At 47.7% G+C, this 14809-nt stretch overlaps 1 protein-coding gene across 3 annotated transcripts in view; it reads left to right on the plus strand.

Annotated features, from left to right (window-relative positions):
- Window positions 1-14809, plus strand: part of Actn1 (actinin alpha 1) — a 91311-nt gene that overhangs the window by 52069 nt on the left and 24433 nt on the right. For all 3 annotated transcript variants that reach the window (XM_040742831.1, XM_040742833.1, XM_040742832.1), the window contains exons 3-7: window positions 422-541; window positions 5916-6002; window positions 7936-8023; window positions 8464-8542; window positions 13984-14065. In XM_040742831.1, the coding sequence (XP_040598765.1) occupies window positions 422-541; window positions 5916-6002; window positions 7936-8023; window positions 8464-8542; window positions 13984-14065 (456 nt within the window). The remainder of the gene's footprint in view (window positions 1-421; window positions 542-5915; window positions 6003-7935; window positions 8024-8463; window positions 8543-13983; window positions 14066-14809) is intronic.

Below are 14809 nucleotides of genomic sequence, written 5' to 3' on the forward strand. Positions count from 1 at the left end.
AAATGTTGGGGCTAGGGAGACTGAGGCTGGCTGCTCTTCCAGAGGACCTGGGTTTGGTACCAAATTCCCACAGCTGGTGGCTCACAGTTGCCTGTAACTCTAGCTCCAGGGAATCCAGCACCCTCTGCTGTTCTCCTCAAGTACCTGCACATTGGGTGGCACACACACACACACACACACACACACCCCAAAATGTATTTTTAAAACAAAGATACAAATTTTGAGGGAATGCATGCAGGTTTGTCTCTGAGTGGTAGAAGAGGGAGACTCAACTTCTCTTTGATTCCCGGGTGATGTCTGAGAGGCGAATCACGCGCGTGCCCATTTAAGAGGAGCTTTGGATGGGGGGGGGCGCGTGAGGGTGGCCCTGGTTCCTGGACAGTTGCAGCACCTCACTTTCATTTTCCTCCCTCTTGATCAGGAGAACGCTTGGCCAAGCCGGAGAGAGGCAAGATGCGAGTACACAAGATCTCCAACGTCAACAAGGCCCTGGATTTCATAGCCAGCAAAGGAGTCAAGCTGGTGTCCATCGGGGCCGAGGGTGAGGCTGGATGCCCGTGATCAGTGTTTGCTTGGTCCCTTCTGCTCTGACTCCTGTGATGACAGGACACCTGGACTTGTCCTTTTCCCATTCTTTCACAGTAGTCCTTAGGATATGCAGCCGCACCTGCAGGGCTGATACCTCAGCCACCCTGCTTGCAAGGGTGCTCTGTGGGTGGGGCAGTGCAGACTGATGTGTGGCTGACAGGGCCCTGGGGGGACACTGCTGTTCTCCAAGCAGCATTCTTAGTAGCGTCGTCATATCACACACACACACACACACACACACACACACACACACACACACACGGTTCTTTTCCTATCTCTTCAAGACTTTTTTTTTTTTTAATAAAAAGCTGTTGAAGCCATTGTTGGCATGCTCTTCACAGTTAGAATGTAGCAGGACTCCTGGTATGTATTGTGCTGACTGAAAGGAGCACCTAGAATATTCTAACCGGGCCCTCTGATGATATAACTTACAAACACAACACGTGCTCTTTGGGTACCTGCTGTGGGATGCCAGGGATGGAAAGACACCGTCAAGACACAGCCATGGATGTATGTGTGAGGACTCATTCTCCTGAGGAAAGCCATACTGAAATGCTTTAACTGTGACCCCACAGGGTAGAGTATCTCTAATGCTCACCCCCACTGTGGAAAAACATGCTTACAGAGTCGCTTGCTCTGGTCCCATCTTCTGTGAGTGCCAAACTAGAACCCAAAGTCTATAGATGGACTTTTCCTTCCCACCAGCCAGTTACCAAATAACCGACACTCAATATTAATTATAAATGCTCGGCCAATAGCTCAGGCTTATTACTAGCTAGCTCTCACGAGTTAATTTAACCCATATTTCTTATAAGCTCTGCCACGTGACTCATAGGTTATCACCTCATTCTGTACACGTCCTGCTTTCCTCTGTGTCTGGCTGGTGACTCCTGACTCCACCCTTCTTCCTCCCATCATTCTCATTTTGGGTCTCCCACCTAACCTTATATCCTGTTCAGGTATTGGCCAGTCAGCTTCTTTATTAGCCAATGAGAGTAATGCATATTCACAGTGTACAAAGATTGTTCCACAGCACAAATCCAGTTCTGTATAACACCAGAGAAATGCACAGTGGGTGGTATGACTTCCTCTAAATCTGTGGAAGCTGATCCCCTGTGGGTAACGAGAAAAGTCCTTTTTTTTTCCTCTAGACATACAAGGGTTTTTTTTTTTTTTTATGCTCATCCATCAGCTTGAACCAGAGCAACAAACGGCAGTGTGATGGGTTGAGTCTGGTTGACAAAGGTTTTGGTGAACAGCTGGACACAAAATCACATCTGTCTGTCCATCGTCATCTGGTGCCACGTTGGGCATCAGCAGTGAAGTTCAATAGTAGCTGTGGAAATCATGTGGCCAGTGAGGCAAAACTATAACCTGGCAGGGCCTGTGTTGAGAGTGTCTGATGACCCTTGTCTTACCTATTTGGGTTGGTGCTCCAGGTGGCAGCCACACCTCTGAATCCTGGCAACCCTGAAGCTTTGACCATCTCAAGGGCAGAGGCTAAGTTCCCTTAGGCCCGCAGCCACAGCTTCTAGCGGCTGATGCTGGGTGTGTGTTCAAAGCACATGTGTGTGGCAGGTACTCACTTTGTGGCCGGAAAAACATTCTTTGCCTCTTAATAAAAAGAAAAGAACATCTTGTTCTACTAGGGAAGGCTGAAGTCTGGCAGAGTTTCCTCAGGCAGGGCAGCCAAGAAAAGTGCCACTCAATGGTTTGGCACCAGTTCAGGTCCCCACCAGGGCAGGGAAGGAGAGAATGTGGGAAATGGGCTTGGGTGAACAATAGGGATGGATGGGGACTGCAGTGAATTGGAAAGAGCTTTTCCTTCAAAGAAGGTTGGACTCGTATAGATCTGATCAGCTATTGCTAAGTGGGAATGCCGGGTCATTATGGCAGGTCTACAAAAAGAGAAGTCAGCAAAAGCAGAATTTAAGAAAGGAAAATTTGGCAAAGGCTAGGCAAGGGGAAGGGAGAGGTGACAGATGCATGAGTGTGCCTTGAGCTAGCCTGACCCTGACTCTACAGGAAGCATCCGTGGGTTACCTCCTCGGGGAGACTGGTGAAGTGGGTTTGACAGGCCGTCTTTGAGGGTGAGGGGTGCCAGGCTCAGAAAAATTGCCAGAGGTAGAATGCCGTTTGCTCTGAACCAGGTGGTACCGCCATAGCAGAGGCCCGTTCAGGCTCCGTGGCTGAGGTCTAACCCTCATCTGTGTCCCCTGTCCAGGACTGAGAATAATGGGTCTGAGGCAGTGAGGGGCTCTACCTGAGTATACTCCACTGTCCTGACCTGGGCGCACCCCAGTGTCCCTCCTGACCTGGGCGCACCCCAGTGTCCCTCCTGACCTGGGCGCACCCCACTGTCCCTCCTGACCTGGGCACACCCCAGTGTTCCCCCTTTTCTCTGGTGTTAGTTTTGCCTCTTCACTGTGACTTAGAATTCACTAAGTTCTGGGGAAGGGGGGAGAGGACCCCAAAGAGAACTGTCCTGCTCATGCTTGAAAGGTCCCCAGGGGAGGCCATCGTGTTTGGCCCTCATGTAGCCAGACAGAGGAGAGGAGCCCCACGCCGCGCCCCACCCCCTTCCAGAAAGGCTGCTCTTCAGTGTCATCACTTTTATAAGCTTAAAAACATTTCCCCTCAGAGTCAGAATGCTGCCCATAAAATTTCATTGTGAGGATTTTTTTCCCCTGAGTCCTTAAAGCCTCAAGAATGCAGTGTGGATGGATCTGTTAATATCTGCATGAGCACTGCTGAGCTGTTACCTGGGCCTGCTTGGGAGTGGCTAAGCTCTCCAGGGGCCAGTGACGGGCCTGTGTGCCTCTGCTCGCCTGGTGTACTGTGAACCCACTCTCCCTCCCTCCCTCCCTGCCTCCCTCCCTGCCTCCCTCCCTGCCTCCTTCCCTCCCTCCCTCCCTCCCTCCCTCCCTCCCTCCCTCCCTCCCTCCCTCCCTCCCTCCCATGTTCGTTCATTCATTCATTCATTCATTCATTCATTCACCTGTGGAGACCTTACTAAGTGCTAGACCTGTACTGGGCTCTGAGCATCAATGCAAGACCGGAAAGTCCCGATCCTTGTCCATCCGGAAGACAACGGGAAGTACCTGCAGATGCCACGTGGAGAGCAGTGAGGAATCAAGTGGGTGGCCAAGGAGGCTGCAGTGAGATGGCCGGGAGGGGGGGACGACGACGACGACGGACAAGCCCTGTGGATACTCTGGGGAGGACAGTGAGGGTGCTAGGAAGGGCCCGGAAGGCTCAGCCAGCCAGAGAGGGCCTTGCTGGCCCCCGGGCTCCTCGGCTTTGAGCAGAAGGACGGTAGGGCTCCGGGGACTTAAGTCACTCCTTGTCCTTTGAACAAAGCTTCTGTGAAAAATAACTGAACAACAGGGTATTTAGAAAGAAACCTTACTCTGCACCCCAGGTCTTTGGCTGGGGACAGAGATAGAATTTCATTGCCAGAAATGAGCAGCTCTGAGTTGCTTGCTCCCCGTAGCCAGCTTCTTCAGCCAGGTTTTTCTTCTTCTTCTTCTTTTTAAAGCCAGTTTATGCTTCTGGTTGCAGTGTAATAATAATGTGCGTGTTTAAAATTGCTGTTAAAGTTTGCTAATTTAACATGTGGGAAGATGCTACCTGATTTCCTGTTTTGTATTTGTTCCTGTCTCTTCTGTTTACCTGTGAGAGCTGCGAGTCTGTGCCTATCAATTTAATCTTTTTCAGCATTAGGGATGTTAAAATATTGGAGGTTATAGATGAAAACACATCTTCTAAAAAGCAAGCCATTATGAGGTGGGGCTTGGTAACCGCACACACCTGTAATCCCAGAGTTTTGGAGGAGGTGGAGGCAGGAGGATCCGCCCGTCAGCCCGAGGACATGGCCCTCTCCCATCCCAGCTTTCCCTGACTGACTTTAATGCCTCCCCCTGCAGCATTAAGTTCTGGCTGAACATGCTGATCAGGGAAACAGTTGCCTGACGCCAAGGCTCTGGGTGACTCTTAACCCTGACCCGGGGCCCATTGCGATCTGTGACTCTTAGCAGGAAGAGTCAGGTCACGTCTCCTGAGCACTGGTGTTCCTTTGCCCAGCACACCTGTGCAGTAGTATTGCAGGGGGGAGTGGGTGCCTGGGGTACCTTGCTCTTCCCTGAGGGTGTCTTGCCATGGTGCCGCACCCTCGTGAGGGTTATGGCGCTGCAGCTGAACCTCACCTTCCAGCCCACGGAAGACCAAGAGAGCTCTGCCCTCAGGCTGATTTACATCTGTTTACTTGTTTACCGTGTATTTTATCTATTCCTCGGGGATACGAGTCCTCAAGGGAAGTTGCTTTTCTCCTCCCCAGTAATTAATTAATAACCAACTAATCAGCCCCAGAGCCTGATGAAGAGGACTTTTGCTTGCTTTTATTTTGTATGCACTCGCCTGGATGTATATCTGTGTGTCACGTGCTGTGGAGGCCAGAAGAGAGTGTTGGATCCACTGGAACTGGAATTACAGGCGGTTGTGAGCTGCTGTGTGTGGGTGATGGGAATCGAACCTGGGACCCACTGCTCTAACTCCTGAGCCATCTCTCTAGCCCTGATTTATATATTTATTTCTTTGTTTCTAGGCTTTATACACACTCACTCTCTCTCTCTCTCTCTCTCTCTCTCTCTCTCTCTCTCATAAAGAGAAAGAAAAAAGGAGGGAAACTAATAGAATTCTAGCATATAAGGTCTGAAAAAATGTGAGGACTAAATATAGCAGATTGAGCTGTTGTCTTTAATGGGTTTTTTAAACAAAAATCTATTTTAATACTTGGGCATTTTGAGGTTGACCAATCAGAGGGCTGGTTAAGATGGCAACTCTTAAAATGGATGCGTGTGACTTTCTGTTGTTCACCCTGGCTATTTTAAGAGCTGTGATTAGCCGCAGACCCCCAGGTCATTCATCCCCCACTTAGGACCTCTGTGAGAGCTTAGAAATCTGTCCCCTCCTGTCTGTCAGACCGGGTGACTCTGCCTCAGGTAGAGCATCCTTTTCTGATGAACCCACCCTTCCGAGATGCCCAGAACGGCTTCCCCCTGGCATCTATCTGTTCTGGTCTCTCCCTAATAACTCACAAACTTCTTATGTGGAGTGGGCGTGGACTAGACACTGTGAACTCTGTTCGAGATGTGTGGGTTCATTCTCCAGCACAAACAAACAAACAATAAACCAATACCTCTTTTCCCCTTCTGGGAGTGGGATGTGTGACGTTAGGTTTCTGAGTGGCACCGGAGGTGACAGGGGAACGTTGAGAATGTGTGTCTGTCTGCTATGACCCACCTAACATGCCCTGACACTTCCTACAGAGATTGTAGACGGGAATGTGAAGATGACCCTGGGCATGATCTGGACCATCATCCTGCGCTTTGCCATCCAGGACATCTCCGTGGAAGGTGCGTCTCTGCTGTGTGCTATTCCTTCTAGAGATTTCCCCTCTCCCCTTAATTGTCCATCTAGTCTTCCTCTCTGAGCTCATCCAGAACTCCCTGACCTGGGGCAATGACCACGGTTTCAAATAAGTCTCCCCACAAAATATATTCACCCTGCAGCATTCCTCCTTTCCAGAAGGCCAACGCTGCTGTGGGTGAGTGTCTTAAAGCCTCACTGAACCCTTAGTGGGAAAGGATTAATCATAAAGTGAGAAGGGGGCCTCATGTCCACCACTGCTCTCATAGCACCCCCTGGTGGCCATTTCCAGATCTGCACAGGCTGCCCTGGTATGTGACAGTAATCCCTTTGTACTTCATTGCTTACTCCAGCCATTTCTGAGTGTTGTGTCTGATATGGCGCTCTTATCATTCCCTGTTTGTGGTTTGTTGTGTACATGATATATTCATGCGAAACCCACCTTCTTAAACAGTTTGACTGAGATAAAACACACTTAAATATGCATATATTTTATGTGTATGGGTGTCTTTGCCTGAGTACTGTGTGTGTGCCTCGTGGTGTCCCAGAGTCCAGAAAAGGGCGTCTGATCTTCTGAGACTAGAATTACAGTTGTGAGCTTCCCAATGTGAGTGCTGGGAGCTGAACTTGAGTCCTCTGGGAGGAGCAACAAGTACTTTTAACCACTGAGCCGTCTCTCCAGTCCCATGAAGATGTATTTTTAATTGTGTATTTGCATATGTGTCTATCTGTGGTTGCGCACAGGTGAGTGCTGGTGCCCTCGGATGCCAGAGACATTGGCTCCTGGATGTGGTGTTACAGGAGATTGTGAGCTAGTCTAACATGGGCCCTAGGAACCAAACCAGGGACCTCCGCAAGATCTCTTAAGTGCTCTCAACGGCTGAGTCATCTCTCCAGCCCCAGGCCAGGCTACTTATACATTATCTGTTTACTTATTTATTTTTGAGACAGGATTTCACTGTGTACCTCTGGCTGGCCTGGAACCTGCTATGTAGACCGGGCTGGCTTTGAACCCCCAGAGATCGGCCTGCCTCAGCCTCCAGAGTGCTGGGATTAAAGGAATACACCACTACACATGGCTTCCCTGTGCCGATCGCTGTAGAGCTGCTGTAGTATTGTTTTAAAGTCCATTCTGTGAGTTAGGAGTCTCATGAGATCAGGCAGGTTCGTCATCAAATGCCACCACCTGCAGTTCGCAGGTCTGAACACACAGCGGCAGTGCAGTCTGCAACTTTGGACGTTCCCCAGCCCCTCAGACACCGGGCTTACTTTAAACCACCTGCTCCACAGAGAGTGACCGGGCACCAAAGCCAAATCAGTTCGGTAAATAGGAAGAAGCCTGATTTCGGATGAACCTGCACAGGAATCCTTCCTTCTTGTTCCTCCATGTTCCCCTGCCAAGGGACTTCTGATCATGTAAATTCTATAGGCTCTTCCAGCTGTCCTGAGGCAGCAATCAGCTGCTGTGTTACCATGTATCTCTGTCACTTCTTGAATAAAAGGGAGTTGGGAAGTTACCCTGGCAAACTGCTGCTGTCTGGTCTATTAGCCTATGGTTGAGTGTCTTGATTTTCTATTTTTTTAAATTTTATTTAGTTATATTTTATGTATGGGTGCTCTGCATGTATGCCTGCAGTCCAGAAGAGGGCACCAGATCTCATTACAGATGGTTGTGAGCCACCATGTGGTTGCTGGGAATTGAACTCAGGACCAGCCACTACTCTCTCCAGCCCCTCTTTTCTGTTTCTTAAATAACTTTTTCAACTTTGCCAAACAAATAGATACGATGGTCTGGACTTCTTTCTTCCTTGTAGCAGCAGAGTTGGGGTCTTGAGGCCCCTGTAGGACCTCTTAGGCGGAATATTCTCCCTCCCCTGGGTCAGCCCACTGACCCCTTCCTTCCCCTCTCCTTCTTCACAGAGACATCAGCTAAAGAAGGGTTGCTGCTGTGGTGTCAGAGGAAGACAGCCCCGTATAAAAATGTCAACATCCAGAACTTCCATATCAGGTGAGTGCTGGAGCCCGTGGCTCCCACAGAGGCCAGCCAGCCTCCTCAGGTTGGAAGAGTCAAGGGTGGCGGGGCTTCTGGGGAAGCGTGCTTTCTCTTTGAATCTGTCCTCCCTCCCCGTCACATCTTGGGCCTGACTGCTGCCTAGAACACCTTTGCTCATGCTTATGATACTGGCAAGACCTCCTCAACAATCATGTCAGGAAGCCCAGCCCAGGGTTCCAGACCAATGGGCTAAGGCCCTGGGCCTTAGCAAGGGGAGGATGGATGTGGTAGGTTCATCTCTACTGAGAACCACTCAAAAAAGCCTGACCTCAATACCTGGGAATGTGCAGGCAGAAGTCTCCCTTCCTCTCTTATCTTCTAAATCCTGCTCCAGAGGGTTGCATACTGAACATCAGAAGTGACCCACCTGACCTGCTCTTTCTCTCTCTGGACAGTTGGAAGGATGGCCTTGGTTTCTGTGCCTTGATCCACCGACACAGGCCTGAGTTGATTGACTACGGGAAGCTGCGGAAGGTACGTGTGCTCACCTGATCTCACGCCATTTTCTCTTGAATGGAGACAAATTGAGGGAGGACAGGACAGGACCCTGCTAAGAGCCCAATGCCCAGCCTGAAAGGTGTTGACCTTCTGGACCAGCCAGACTGAGCCCCATCTGGAAGCAAGCAGAAAAAAAGCCTTTTCTGTTCATTACCCAGTATGCATATCAGAGATCCCTGTGTACATACACAGCCCACCAAGAAAACTACCAGACCTGAGGCACAGTGTTTGGGTGATGGTATGCTGAGTGACATTTCTCCTTTACATTATATCTGGTTTCAGGAGGTGAGAGTACTTATTAATGATGTATCCTGAGAGACATTTCTCCTTTACATTATATCTGGTTTCAGGAGGTGAGAGCACTTATTAATGATGTATCCTGAGAGACATTTCTCCTTTACATTATATCTGGTTTCAGGAGGTGAGAGTACTTATTAATGATGTATCCTGAGAGACATTTCTCCTTTACATTATATCTGGTTTCAGGAGGTGAGAGCACTTATTAATGATGTATCCTGAGAGACATTTCTCCTTTACATTATATCTGGTTTCAGGAGGTGAGAGTACTTATTAATGATGTATCCTGAGAGACATTTCTCCTTTACATTATATCTGGTTTCAGGAGGTGAGAGCACTTATTAATGATGTATCCTGAGAGACATTTCTCCTTTACATTATATCTGGTTTCAGGAGGTGAGAGTACTTATTAATGATGTATCCTGAGAGACATTTCTCCTTTACATTATATCTGGTTTCAGGAGGTGAGAGCACTTATTAATGATGTATCCTGAGAGACATTTCTCCTTTACATTATATCTGGTTTCAGGAGGTGAGAGTACTTATTAATGATGTACCCTGAGAGACATTTCTCCTTTACATTATATCTGGTTTCAGGAGGTGAGAGTACTTATTAATGATGTATCCTGAGAGACATTTCTCCTTTACATTATATCTGGTTTCAGGAGGTGAGAGCACTTATTAATGATGTACCCTGAGAGACATTTCTCCTTTACATTATATCTGGTTTCAGGAGGTGAGAGCACTTATTAATGATGTACCCTGAGAGACATTTCTCCTTTACATTATATCTGGTTTCAGGAGGTGAGAGCACTTATTAATGATGTATCCTGAGAGACATTTCTCCTTTACATTATATCTGGTTTCAGGAGGTGAGAGCACTTATTAATGATGTATCCTGAGAGACATTTCTCCTTTACATTATATCTGGTTTCAGGAGGTGAGAGCACTTATTAATGATGTACCCTGAGAGACATTTCTCCTTTACATTATATCTGGTTTCAGGAGGTGAGAGCACTTATTAATGATGTACCCTGAGAGACATTTCTCCTTTACATTATATCTGGTTTCAGGAGGTGAGAGCACTTATTAATGATGTACCCTGAGAGACATTTCTCCTTTACATTATATCTGGTTTCAGGAGGTGAGAGCACTTATTAATGATGTACCCTGAGAGACATTTCTCCTTTACATTATATCTGGTTTCAGGAGGTGAGAGCACTTATTAATGATGTACCCTGAGAGACATTTCTCCTTTACATTATATCTGGTTTCAGGAGGTGAGAGCACTTATTAATGATGTACCCTGAGAGACATTTCTCCTTTACATTATATCTGGTTTCAGGTGGTGAGAGCACTTATTAATGATGTACCCTGAGAGACATTTCTCCTTTACATTATATCTGGTTTCAGGAGGTGAGAGCACTTATTAATGATGTACCCTGAGAGACATTTCTCCTTTACATTATATCTGGTTTCAGGAGGTGAGAGTACTTATTAATGATGTATCCTGAGAGACATTTCTCCTTTACATTATATCTGGTTTCAGGAGGTGAGAGCACTTATTAATGATGTATCCTGAGAGACATTTCTCCTTTACATTATATCTGGTTTCAGGAGGTGAGAGTACTTATTAATGATGTATCCTGAGAGACATTTCTCCTTTACATTATATCTGGTTTCAGGAGGTGAGAGCACTTATTAATGATGTATCCTGAGAGACATTTCTCCTTTACATTATATCTGGTTTCAGGAGGTGAGAGCACTTATTAATGATGTATCCTGAGAGACATTTCTCCTTTACATTATATCTGGTTTCAGGAGGTGAGAGCACTTATTAATGATGTATCCTGAGAGACATTTCTCCTTTACATTATATCTGGTTTCAGGAGGTGAGAGCACTTATTAATGATGTATCCTGAGAGACATTTCTCCTTTACATTATATCTGGTTTCAGGAGGTGAGAGCACTTATTAATGATGTACCCTGAGAGACATTTCTCCTTTACATTATATCTGGTTTCAGGAGGTGAGAGCACTTATTAATGATGTATCCTGAGAGACATTTCTCCTTTACATTATATCTGGTTTCAGGAGGTGAGAGCACTTATTAATGATGTATCCTGAGAGACATTTCTCCTTTACATTATATCTGGTTTCAGGAGGTGAGAGCACTTATTAATGATGTACCCTGAGAGACATTTCTCCTTTACATTATATCTGGTTTCAGGAGGTGAGAGCACTTATTAATGATGTACCCTGAGAGACATTTCTCCTTTACATTATATCTGGTTTCAGGAGGTGAGAGCACTTATTAATGATGTACCCTGAGAGACATTTCTCCTTTACATTATATCTGGTTTCAGGAGGTGAGAGCACTTATTAATGATGTACCCTGAGAGACATTTCTCCTTTACATTATATCTGGTTTCAGGAGGTGAGAGCACTTATTAATGATGTACCCTGAGAGACATTTCTCCTTTACATTATATCTGGTTTCAGGAGGTGAGAGTACTTATTAATGATGTATCCTGAGAGACATTTCTCCTTTACATTATATCTGGTTTCAGGAGGTGAGAGCACTTATTAATGATGTACCCTGAGAGACATTTTGTCCCAGCGTCCCTCGCCTACTTTATAGTTGTAGGCAGGCACTGTGGGTTTGCTTTCCTGAGTTTTGTTTATGCTCTTGAGGTGGTATTGGATTTCACTGTATTGCTCAGGCTGGTCTCCGACTCCTGGACTCAAGCGATCCTCCTGCCTCAGCCTGGGACTGAGGTTGTGTACCGTTATGTCACCTTCATTTGTACGTTATCAGTTTACTTGGTGATTTTCTTGAGTGAGACGTGTATGTCGAGGGGGTGAGGAGTTAGGCCTTTTGTAAGCTCATGGTGGTTGTTAGGTGTCCAGACTGTTCTAGGCCTTGGTTGAGGCCTGCCCTGAACCATTCTTTCCTGCCATGAAGCCAGTGCCCTGCGGTCCTCCCAGTCAGAAGCCTTCCCGCCAGCCTGGTTCCAGAACCGCATCTGTCACAAATGAACACACAGGAGGCTATATTACTTATGAAGCTGTTGGCAGTTTGCATGGTTTCTTACTGGCTAGCTCTGACTTAAGTATTTACTCCATAATTGTTAATCTAAGTATTTCTCTTACCGGAGAAAGGGTCCGGACCTCTTACCCCTGTGGCGGCTACATCGTGGCTCCCTGTGTTTCTCTCTCCCAGAATCCTCCTCAACTCCTAGTCCCACCTATCTTGCTTCCTTATTGGCCAACAGTGCTTTATTCAACAACCAATAAGAGAAAGATTTACAGAATGGCATCTCCCATCACACAGTGATCTAGAATGGAATGGAAAGGGAGCCTGCCGGTGTATAGGCCTCTTGGCTAGGGATCGTTAGGAATTCAAGCCTGTTTCTCCCCTTCCCCCAGGCAGTGTCCAGTCTAGCCTCCCACCCTCCACAGTCACATCCGTGCCCCAGAGCGTCTTGTTAACCAGGAACCAAGAAAGCCCTGATGTTCTTGCCCTGGCAACTTTTTTTAGGGTGTAGATAGATGAGCACACTGCCAAAACAAAGCAAAAACCAAGATTTTCAAGGAAGAAAAGAGCAGATTCCCACCCTCTGCTTCCCCGAAAGGGCCCATCTGCTGACAGAGAGGAGTCTGAGGCCTGGCCCTGTGTCTAGAGCTGGAGTCGCTGTTCCCAAGCTAACCTCTAAGGGACAAGAGAGTCCCTGCCAGCTCAGCTCAGCGGAAAATCCGCATTTCACTTGCCCATTGGTGAGCTCCTGACATCCACTTCTGACTTGGGGGCAAGGCTACTGTGACCACCAACATACAAATCCCTGAGACCACGTTTGCAATTCGTTGGTTGTCTCTCAGAATCCTGTGAGCCACTGGACTGAATGGGAATTCTGTGTTTAAATTTTTTGAGATTATAATATAATTGCATCGTTTTCCTCTTCCTCCCTGCAGACCCTCCAATGAACCACCCCCTCCCCCTCCCTGTTACTCTTTCAAATTGTGGTCTCTTTTTCTTTGTGTGTGTGTGTGTGTGTGTGTGTATGTGTGTATGTGTGTATGTGTGTGTGTGTCTTCCTAAATACATAAGTATAAACTGCTTGCTCTATGTGATGTTACCTGTAGGTATATGTCTTCAGAGCTGACCACTTGTTATTAGATAACCACTTGGCGTGCTCTTCCCTGGGGGAGACCATCTCTCCAGCTCTCAGCATTCCTTAGTTGCCTGTGGTTCTTGGTCTAGGTGGAGGCTTTCCCCCTTCTCCCTTAGCTTGTCTTTCCATGTCATCTTTGTCTGGGCCATGTGTAGGCAGCCTTGGTAGTGCGACTTCTTGGTAATAGCTTCTGGCATTTGTAGGAGACAGTGTCACAGCAAACTCTCTGGCTCTTACAGTCTTTCTGGCCCCTCTTTCACAGGGATCCCCAAGCCTCGGGTGCAGGAGTTTAATTTTTCGAGGGCCCTCCGTGCCCTCCTCCATGGCAGCTGCATGGTTTTATGAGGCTGGCATGCTGCGTGCTGGTCTAAGGAGGCTCGCAGCTGCACCGCTTTACATTAACTCCATGTCTGAAGGACACTCCGGGGTTCAGGAGTCCCAGACTCCCCAGCCTTGCACACCGCTCTCCCCAGTTAGCTCTTTGGAGAGGATAGCAACCACTCGAATTATCAAAAAGTCATGAACCTAACACTTGGGAAAGCAGAGGGGCCCGGCTTCAACTTGCAGCTGAATTTCCAGCATGAAGAGCACTCAGCCCAGTTATTGAGTTTGGATGAGGGAAACTATGTCTGATTCATTACCCATGGGTCTTGCCAGGACTGATGGCTCCCTGCTGCCATTGTTGTTTCTTAGCATTTCTTTCCTACCCCAACTCTAGCGTGAGGCCAAAGTTTTTCACCCCATTTCCCCGACATGCTGAAGCTTGAGGTGGAAAAAGAATGTTTTACGCCTCCAGGTAGTGGCCCCTGGTCTTGAGGCCAGCCTTGCTTACTCAGAAACTTGGGAGAGCTGGTGGAAAGTAGTCGCCCTCCTACCCGTATCCCTCCCAGCTGAGACAGGCTATGATGTGTGACTCTCTGTGTGATCACGTGGTCCTTTTCTCCCTTAGGACGACCCACTCACAAACCTGAACACCGCCTTTGATGTGGCAGAGAAGTTCTTGGATATCCCTAAGATGCTGGATGCCGAAGGTGAGGTCTCCCCACTGCCCCCCAGCAGCTGAGACGGGGAGGGGACGGGCTGTTTACTGGAGCTTGAAGAGCTGGGATCACTTGCAGGGCTTCTGTGTGCTTCAGAGGACGAGGCACTGTAGCTGGCAGCATGCAGGCAGCATAGGGCGAGCTTCTTGGAGAAGGGAGGGTAGGCCTTCCTCCTCTGCCCTTGTCCTTGAAAGAAGTGGGGACCATGGATACTGTCCCTTGGGCTGTCCTCAACCCTGATGACCATGTACCATTTTACAGTGTCTCAGCTCCATGTCAAGGAGATGAGGAGAGTCTAGGGTGGGTGCTGGAGTTGGGTGGGGAGGTGTCTAAGATTGGCCCAAGCCCTGTGCTCCTGGCAACCCCACCAGTGGGATTTTATATTTGAAAATGTTATCAGGAATGTTCCAAACATGCCCAGAAGTAAGAGATGGTGTAATGCCCACCATTATTGATAGTCCATCACTCCTTATTTTTCTTCTTTGTCCTTTCGCTGCCTTTGTTGGACTGAGTTGAATCAAATCTCAGTCACTGCTACCTACTTTCAAGTATGTGCCTTAAAGATATGGATATTAGCCAGGCAGTGGTGGCACACACCTTTAATCCCAGCACTTGGGAGGCAGAGGCAAGCGGATATCTGAATTTGAGGCCAGCCTGGTCTATAGAGTGAGTTCCAGGACAGCCAGGGCTATGTAGAGAAACCTCATCTTAAAAAACCAGAAGGAGGGGCTGGAG

Source organism: Mesocricetus auratus, unplaced genomic scaffold (assembly GCF_017639785.1).
Source record: "Mesocricetus auratus isolate SY011 unplaced genomic scaffold, BCM_Maur_2.0 Super-Scaffold_15014, whole genome shotgun sequence".
Classification (NCBI taxonomy): Eukaryota; Metazoa; Chordata; class Mammalia; order Rodentia; family Cricetidae; genus Mesocricetus; species Mesocricetus auratus.